Source organism: Poromitra crassiceps, assembly GCF_964638095.1.
Source record: "Poromitra crassiceps genome assembly, chromosome: 22".
Lineage (NCBI taxonomy): Eukaryota > Metazoa > Chordata > Actinopteri > Beryciformes > Melamphaidae > Poromitra > Poromitra crassiceps.
This window is the reverse complement of record NC_139647.1, coordinates 12,992,559-13,002,460: the sequence shown is the minus strand read 5'-3', so window position 1 is coordinate 13,002,460 and position 9,902 is coordinate 12,992,559. Positions and strand designations below refer to the sequence as shown.

The following is a 9,902-nucleotide window of genomic DNA, read 5'->3' as shown; positions in this document are numbered from 1 at the left end:
GTTTATAAACCGTTTATAAACAGTGTTTATCTCTATGGGATATAAAAGTGATAGAGATAGGCACTGTGCTTATCTCTATGCCATTTGTATCCCATAGAGATAAATCTCGATGCGATCTATATCCCATAGAGATAGACACAGTGCCTATCTCTATCACTTTTATATCCCATAGAGATAAAACACTGTTTATAAACACTATCTCAGATTTATTTTTATTTTAGTGTTTATTATGATAAACACTTTATCTCTATCCCATATGGTCTGGCCTGCTGACTTAAAGATGGATGCAGTCTGATTAATTAAACAATCTTTGAGCAAAAACTTTCACATGCAAAGGTTTAGGCGTGAGTAGTGATTGGTTAGGTTTATTCGTGCAGAGTGATGATTGGTTGGGTTTAGGCATGATGAGTGATGATTGGTTAGGTTTAGGTATGAGGAGTGATGATTGGTTAGGTTAATATCAGGGTAAGAAAAAGTCCACAATGGAAATAAGCCTTTTGATTGATTGACTTTATTCATAGAGATAGAGACAAAAGATCTAAGGGATAGCATGTAAAAGTGTAAACACTTATTTCCAACATGGTCCCTGATGTTTTATTGTGTTCTCAACCTCGATGTTTTTCAAATGTATGTATTCCTGCTGTGCAGTTGTATACGTATCTTTTTAATCGATTATCAAATAAATTCAATCAATCGAGAATGGCTGGTTATTAACTTTACACATTTGTTTATTAAAAAAAAATACTAAAAAGCTTGAGGGGGCTTAATTGGGGCTTGGCAGCAGATTTGTGAGGGGGCTATAGCCCCCCGCCTTGCCCCGGTGTAGCGCCGTCCCTCCTCTGCATCCTCACCGGTCAAGTGCAACATCGTTTCTCATCAAGAGATGGAATAAAATTAATACATCTACAGCTGTGGAACACAGCTTCAAACAACAATTTCAATGGCCTTGCAAGGACTAATGCAATCTCCAACATTTCATAACACTATAAGCATGTAGGCACATGAGACATAAGTATTAAACTTACAAGTACGGAAAAAGTATGTATGTATTAGAAAAGTATTTACATGAGTGGCTGTAACATTCAACCTCAGTCAGTCTAGTATTAGGAATCGTAGTGCTCTTTACAGATCTTTACAAATCTCTTTACAGACAATAATACTGGTCCATACAGACCTAACGTCAAGGTGTTGCATGCTTGAGATCTTTGTTCCTGGCTCTAACAATGTAGTCAACATGCTTCTCTACTGAACAGATGAGGACTTGGAAGCCGCCACCTCCTGAGCAAAGAAAGACAGCGACTGATTGTCCCTTTGATCACACTACGGCTACGCTAACATAAAAAGGTCCCTTTTTTTTAACCATGTTACCAATTTGAATCAATTTATAAATACAAGACAAATGAAACAATGTGTCTCCATAGAGATCTGGCATTAATGAGAATATAGAATGTGCTAGAAAGTGTAACAAACATGGTTCGTAAATTGCTTTGATCTCAACTCGCAGACAGTAAGACTGACTAGGTGATGACAGGAGGGCATCAGCAGGGACTTGAATTTGGTTCTTGGGTCAATCAAGTATTGATGCAATGTCATTTCTTTGTTAATTTGATCAACTGGCAATTATTATTTTTCCTTTTGTCGAAGGTAAACAAACACCTCTACAATCATACTTCTTACCCTTTTGCAACAGTTAATATTATTGCTTATTGAGAACAAAGCTCCTCCAAAAATGTTGACGGCTGGTTGTATTTGACCTTGTTCGATCCGGGAATCGTCTGTTGGAATTGGCTGACATTCCTACAGGTCACAGTAATCTGTTCTGTGCAAGTCTATAGTTGAGGTGGGAGTAGGTAAAAAAAAAAAAGTTGAAGAACTTGATTGCGCACTTTGAAGAGCTGCATTTAAAGCAGGTGCATTTGCCTAAAATGAAAGATGAGACATGTATGTTTCCACAATCATACTAACTGCATGCTTGAATTGATTTCAATACAATGTCAATGTAAATCCGAGAGATATATTATCAGGTGTTTCACATTAATCGGTTTTAGTCCCGACAGCTTGTGCGAGTGTTCCCGACCTGAACCACTTTCACTCGTTATTGCTGCTCATCGATGGAGTCGTGGCGTGTTTTGAAGTTTCACATCAATCATAGTTCAGTTTTTCGTACATTCTTCCCCGTCTACCGCTGGTCGGCTGTGACAAGAGGTTAACGGCGCCGACGCTGGAAACTGAAGCGAGGTGTAGCGTTTGGAAGTGCAGGAGCGGGCAAACCGACCGGGCGGCTCGCGGCCTGCAGTGATCATTTCCGTGTCTCGTCTATTTTTTGGGCGAGCCGTGAGCGATTGTGTGCAGCCAGGCATGAAGTCAGTACAAGTTGTGACCTGCACAGAGTAAAACACAGCGCTTCTGGTGTGAATGGCCAGGCTCCTGCTCGAGCTGAATTTACGCACGGCACGGCACCGCTTCCGTTTCCAGCGCCGTGAGAGTATCCGTGTAAACAGGTCTTTGCCACCGGCACCTCGCAGTCACGAGGTTGGTGCAGTCTGGAATGTGGGGCCCTCTCAATCCTCGGACTTGCTCTGGGTCTTGAAGGCCTGCTTGCGCAGGTGAGCCTCGATCTCCTCGCGGAACACCAGCATGCCCAGGTGTGAGTGGGAGGCCTCGTTCATGGCTTTGGACTGGATGCACATGCGGTACTGCTCCGGCGTCAGCTCGTCCGCGCACTGCTTCTCGTGCCACAGGTGGAAGAGGCCCGACACCGGCGTCCGGGTCACGATCACGTCGCTCCGAAGGTACTTTCTGTACAAGTGGACGTCTTCCACGCCCCAGCCTTTCACTTCCAGATCGAAACCACCTAAGAGCAGATAAGAAAAAAAGATATTACATATTGCAGGTTCAGTCAAAGTCAAATGTTTTTTAAGTGGTGCAGCCGCTTGTATAAGTGTTATGTGTGTCCGTCCATTTGAGCATGAGTCGCCCTCGGAGCAGATTCAGAGTCTCCAGCAGAACTTCCGCAGCTCCGTTGTGACGCGTTGTGGCGTAAAAAGCGTCACAACGGAGCGCTTTGCCAGAGGAGGAAATGGGAGATCTCCATGAGGAAAACACAGAGAGAAATAAACACTGCCCATGTGCTTATATTACCGAGATTATTAATGATACAAAGTGGGTTGATTACCGGTAAAGCCATCGTTTAAACAACCTGGGTGTGATGTATTTCTTAAGTGAGTGAAGCTTTCTGATCACTGCTTACCAATATTTAGGAAGTCTGAGCGATACTGACACGTCATTCCAAAGCCAAAATCTCTCCAGAATCCAGCATCCTTCTTGTGAATCTATTTGAAAAGAAATTTCATAAACAAGTGAAGTGAATTGAACAGAACAGGATTTCTTAAGCAGTCTTCCTTCAGGCCATGAGTAAAATCCCTCAAATAAACTGTTCTAAGAACTGGTAAAAGATCATAGCAAAAGACATATTACACCATCTCTACACAGACATGGAGCGACTTGGCACTAAATGTGAACTTTCACCGTCCTTACCAGCTGGAGTTCAATGGGTGGAGCCAGCTCCAAATTTCCATAGACTATGGCAGGATTGTACAGACTAAACACCACCGGATAGAAGACTTTCTTGTCTAAAAAACACACAAAAGCAAGCAGCACGTCAGTACATTTAGCAACACTCAAAACAGTCAACAAGAGCTCAAAAAGAGTGTCTGTGTAAAGAGCTTGAGCTGCAAATAGATAAAGCCTACTGGGAGCGGAGTGGAGACGACAGGTGTTGAGGAACTCCGGTGTGAAGTGGATGTCCACGTCACAGAAGAACATCAAGACGTCACCCTTCTTCCAGGCATGGGCTCCAATATCCAGACCCCGACCCCTGGAGAACTCCTCGTCCACCGGGATGAGAGTGTAATTGGAGAAGCTCTCCTCCCTAGGAAACAAAAAATAAATATTTGAATAAAACTAGACAGACACCATGGATTTTAATCATCTTGACAAATTTCATCAAAAGCAAAATGAACACACCTTGACATTTTTTCTAAAGAGGACTTCACTTCCTGTAAGCCCTCTTTCCCAAAGTAAACCACAGTCAGATGTACTCGTCTGTCCTGCTGTATGCACACCTCCCTAGAAACATTAACACAGATTATACATTATTCACAGAAATGACCAGGAACACATAGCAGCACCCCAAGGGTAAATCATCTTTTTAGTAGGGATGCACGATATATAGGCAATCATATCGGTATTGGTCCAATAAGCAAAATAAAATTGGTTATCGATATCGGCCAAAATGTTCATATTGAGAGAAAACAATGTGGTAAATCTGATTTATGAGCTTTTCCAAATGTTTTGGAAATAAAGAAATTCAGTGTTTACTTGTGTTTTTCAGTATGTACGACATTTGATTATCATAAGAACTTGTTTTACAGATCAAATCGACATCGGTAGATATCGATTATCGGCCATAACAGCAATGTGAATATCAGTTAGCGGTATATGGGCCGACATTTTTCATTTCGGTGCATCCCTACTTATTAGACACGATGGTGTCTATTCAAACATCCATTCAATGCATGTTTGGAAAAGAAAATAGGCTGGTGTTAAGTGTTTGTCTGCAAAGCAAGAGAGGGACAGTTTCTGATGAAACTACTCAAATGAGTCCCGTTCATTCTCACCTGAAGTTGTGTAAGAACTGGGAGAAGGTTTCCACTCTGCCCGCCAGCGGCACGATGATGTTGATGATCATTGCGGACATTTCTACAGACGTGCTCCTGACTTTCATCAAGGGACCAAACGGGCGGAAGAGTGTGACGTGACGGAAGCTGCTGGAATCCTCTTTGGCGAAGAAGAGCTCGTACAGTGTACCTTTGTCCCGCTCCGTCCTGTACAGTCCTGCCCACACAAGACAATACAAGACAAATACATCATCGGTGAAGACATAACAGTATGACTATTGTATAAGCCTTTTTTCCTGAGGCAGGACTGTAACATTCCTCAGTCTAGTAGCTCATATGTGCTGACCCACATGTAGATAGCCTGCTAAACCATCCGGATCACATAAACTTACATTTAGTTTCCTTCTGCGATTCCGTTTGGCCTCCAGCAGGGGGCGAGCGTTTTCAGAAATTACAAAGTCCATGGGCCAATCAGGGACCTGCCTCATAGTTGACATCATAACCGACCAATCAGGGACGCCACTGGCAAAACAGTAATGGCTGCTCCCATGGCTCTGTGGCTCCCGAAGCGACGAGCAGTAACGTTAACGTTCGTAGAGTTTACACAGCCGTAAGTGCAGTTATTGCAGGAATAGACCAAATAACAACAATTAAACAAGAACAGGAGTATGCACCAGTGGAGTTTCTCTGCAGAATAGACGACTTTTTCGCTGTTCTTCCGAGTGGATTTGGATTTGACTGGAACCGACGCTGATTGGCTGAAGGACTGGATTTGGCAACGTTGATTGGTCGAAGGAGTTGTCTGTCAACGGCTTGGAGTCCAGACTGGTACGTCATAGAGCGAAACAGAATGTGAGATCATGCTCAGGATGGTTTTAACCAGTCTAACATGTAGATGCTTTAGGTCTTACCCTCAGTAAAGTGGCCCTCCGTGTAGCTCTGTCTCTGCATCGGCACGTCCTCGTCCACGCCGTCCTCCTCGTCGGGGTTGTTGATGATGTCCAGCGCGGCCTCGATGACCTCCACCAGCTCGTCTCGCCGGTCTTTACGGACAGGCTTTTCCTCGGGGTGCCGCGTGAGGCCCATCTCCAGCTGGTACACCTTGGAGGAGGTGAAACTCTCAAAGGGGACCAGGGCGTACTCGCTGGGCAGCCGCGCCCCCGTGTTGACCTCTGCCTTGTCGATCTGCGAGTGCAGGTACTCCAGCAGGTCTCCCGGCTCCTGGTCTCTGGCGTCGGCCAGGCCCTGCACGCCGGGGTGCTCCTTCCTGTCCTGCAGCAGCTTCAGCTTCTCGCTCATCTCCTGCAGCTCCTGTTTGAGCTGGGCGATCTGCCGCTTGAGGCTGGCGGCGCGGTTCAGGTGGCGCTCCTCCTGCTCCTGCAGCAGGGCCTGGTAGTACTCCTTCCCGTAGGGCTCTCCCGCCAGGCCGGGCAGGGCGAGGCTGACGTCCGCCGGAGGGGTGCACTCCAGCAGGTAGGCGAACAGCAGCAGCACCAGGAGCAGGAAGAGGCCCAGGAACAGCCAGCGGGCCCGGCCCTGCAGCGGCAACCCTCGCCTGGGCATCGCGCTCACATACAAGCTACGGCCGGCAAGTCTGCATTCCCTTTTCCCCCTCTGAGATGCACTTATTCACATTACTTACGATACGTCTGAGCAGCAGCACGTCATCTTAGAGATGTGGAAGGTCCTCTGCCATTTTTTTAAATGTCCGAGCACATTTCTGGAGCACAGAAAAGCCACAATGGGAAGTGTGGTAGTCAAAAGCTTCTATGTACTTTCATGTAATTTCATTCATAGCAGATGATGTTTGTATCTTGGTTCTTTGCTGTAATGCTTCAGCGCATTGAAGCAATGGCCCTCTATCCATCCAAATCCACGAGGTGTTCACCTAAAGAAGCATAAACAGACATTCACAATGAAGCAACAATATTTTTAGCTATAAGGTTAATTGCATGGTTAAGGTGGCTGGGAACCATTCTGATACTAGCAGCTATGCCAGGGGTTCCCAAACTTTTGCATTCCAAGGCCCCCCAATATAGCATTAGCCTTTGGCTGTGGCCCCCCATTGCAAGCGGTCTTTAAAAGCCCATTGACAATACAAGTGAAAATGTCAAAAATCACATCCATACAATGTCAGAATATATTTCATTACTTTTATTAACTCATTCCCCACCAGGGTTTCTGACCATTTTCACTGATCTTTCGGGGCAGGACCCACATAATATTTTCTTCTATGACTATGTAAACTGCACACAGCACGTTCATGATCACGAACCTGGCTGGTCTGTGATGCTGATGTTTCCAAAGGAAACTAACGATAGAAGAAAAAGATTGGTGAGTCCAACTTTCTCTGGACGGAGCGCTCACTCACTGTTGTTTAGGAGACAATTATTATTAATTATCACTTCTTGTTTACAAAGAAAATGTGGTGCCAGTGAAACACTAGAATTTAATTTGGCTGAATAAGGGGAAACTACAGCATCTCTCAAACAGTAGCATTCCTCTCTATTGCAGCCCCACTCTATGATTTAGGCTGATAAGACAATTAGGCTATGATGTTTTTTGTTTGTTTTTACAAGGAAATCATAGCTGTGCCGCTTTAAATGATCAAGTGAGATCCATACTAACTGTCGTGTAAACACAGGAAATACAAGCTAACGAGCCTAGGAATGGAGCGCACGAGATGCCTAGTAGTAAAATCTCATATTTTGTAACCATTTCCCTCGTTATTCTGTGTTGGAAATTGTGGGTAAATGAAGACAGTAAATGTTGTGGTTTTATTAAAATAGATGCTGCTTGGTGGACAATTTATAACGTACTGAATTTACCAGTGGACCCCAACCCAGAAAAATATTTTTTCTCCAAACAGTCCAAAGTATGTGCCAACAAGTACAGCAACATTAAACTGACTCACTCCACTCCACTGATTTTCAATATCATTGCGACATCAGTAACCATTAATTTAGTTTGACAGTTATTGAGAGTTGATTTGAGTTAAGTTGTGGACCAGTGACAACTGAACTCAAATCAACTCTCAATAACTGCCAAACTAAATGAATGAGTTCAAAACTGTTTAGTTTTCTGATTGATATACTACTGATGTTGCAATGATACAAACTAAAGCTGGTTGAAAATCAGTGGCATGTTCCTTTAACAGTTTGGCTTGATGTTCTACTTCTCTCCCATTCAAAGGGGGAAAGGTCTATGCAGTGGGATTATAAGGGCCACGCTTTGTCTGACTGACCTTGACCTGATAAATAATGCTAAATATGTTAGCCTTGTCTTCATTTTATCTAGCTGTCCATGAAAGCAACAGAGGACTGGATAAAGCCTAAATGGAGGACACCATTCAATTTCAAACAATTTCCAAACAAAAAACAACAAAAACACACATTTGAGAACATTCTGGGATAACCTCATACCAAAGTACAGGCTGGACAAGGCAAGATTACACATTATTTTTCCATGATCCGCGTCTTCTTTGACCGACGTGGCTATGACATTTAATATTTCGTATTGTCAATTATGATAAAATACAAACCCACTTATAAATAGCACACTTTCACACAGAATCTGGAGCTCTTGAGTCTCTGACCTGCTTTCAGCGCCTCCTGTCCCTTTGGAAACCTTTAAATCCATTTAGCGTGAAGAGCTAACCTAATGTTGTTTTGAAAAGCGGATATCCATGCTTGCCTGCTGCGCTAGCTTGTCTGTGGTATTGCTAGCACCTCTGTACAAGGTTTACTTCTTATCCGTCAGGGAGCATGGTACACACTTATTATAATTTACAAACAGTCACTTACCGAAATCACGCCATTGTCTGACTGTCCCGTCTTATATTTGCTGGTACGTGCTCGTGTGAAACAAACAGCAAACAGCCAGCTAATGTTACCAGAGAGATGCCACGGAGCAAAGAAGAAGAGCGAACTACTTCCGGTCAGCAGGTGGCCAATGGGAGCTGTTACTGTTGTCGTCATCAACCATGCTGATGCTACGTGTTTGTTTATTTATTTATTATCACAAAAATTATATTGTATCAGTTAGGAACTCTTTGTATGGTATTCTGAAACTTAATTTATCATATTTGTAATAGGTATTATTTAACTTTTCTCTGTCCTGGCCCCAGCATGTGAGGTTATATTTTATGTTGTTTTAGTAATAGGCTATATTTAAGCAATATATCACGAGAGCAAGTGTGTTGTGGTGAATATATCCTGCTGATAAACTGTTATCCCACGAGGCCGCAGGCCGAGTGGGATAACAGTTTATCAGCAGGATATATTCCACAACACACGCTGCTCGAGTGCTATATTGCTTTTATAAAACGGTTTCCAAGTATGATAATATAATAATAATAATAATACTATAAGTCCGACTCCGACTGGCATGTCATTCTGATAGAGTCAGTTGAAACACTACTGTAAGGCGGGACCGCAAGAACATGCGGGTGATTTGATTGGATCGTTCTGGAGACTGAAGTTGACATTGGCCAATCCTGGCGCTTTCTGAGTAGCTGAGATTTTTCTGGAAACCCCGACAGGCAGCTCGAGCCGCAGCGCTGCATTCTCAGCGCTTGTTGAGAAGCTGAATGCTCTCTGCAAAGCTGACACCAACTAACGTTACGGGGTTAAATGCGGAGTTAAATGCGGGGTTAACAGCCTTTCTTTTGCAAAGAAGACATTAGCCCGCATCTATTCTTGTACAAAACATCATTTTCTGCGAAGTATTAGTAAAGTTATAAGCGAAGATCGATTCACAAGGATCTGACAGCTGTCTCCGCCATTTGTTTTTTTTTAAACCAAAGGCTTTTAGTAAGAGAGTTGCCATGGCAACCAATAACCGAGTCCAATAACCCATGGCCATGGGTTATTGGACTCGGTTATTGGATTTATACAATGGCTGTGAACCAATCAGATTGCTTGATTTGAGAGAGCCGTTTTATAAATTCATTAATACATCAGTGATACACACACACACACACACACACACACACACACACACACACACACACACACACACACACACACACACACACACACACACACATTCTCTCTCTCTCTCTCTCTCTCTCACACACACACACACACACACACACACACACACACACACACACACACACACACACACACACACACACACACACACACACATTTCTCTCAGATGTTTTAAGTGTTTTGATCACAAAATAATTGTTTCTGCTAACTCAGTTGTGAAAATAAAGGA

General features: G+C 43.6%; 1 protein-coding gene across 1 annotated transcript; it reads right to left on the bottom strand.

Annotated features, from left to right (window-relative positions):
- Positions 1-2,431: 2,431 nt before the first annotated feature.
- csgalnact2 (chondroitin sulfate N-acetylgalactosaminyltransferase 2) lies at positions 2,432-6,278 on the bottom strand. Its single transcript, XM_083658154.1, has 7 exons — positions 5,591-6,278; positions 4,680-4,896; positions 4,027-4,128; positions 3,753-3,931; positions 3,538-3,632; positions 3,251-3,332; positions 2,432-2,854 (listed from the first exon to the last, which is right to left on the bottom strand). Exons 1-7 carry the CDS (start codon positions 6,240-6,242, stop codon positions 2,562-2,564), a joined length of 1,620 nt encoding a protein of 539 aa, XP_083514280.1. The 5' UTR covers positions 6,243-6,278; the 3' UTR covers positions 2,432-2,561.
- Positions 6,279-9,902: the final 3,624 nt, after the last annotated feature.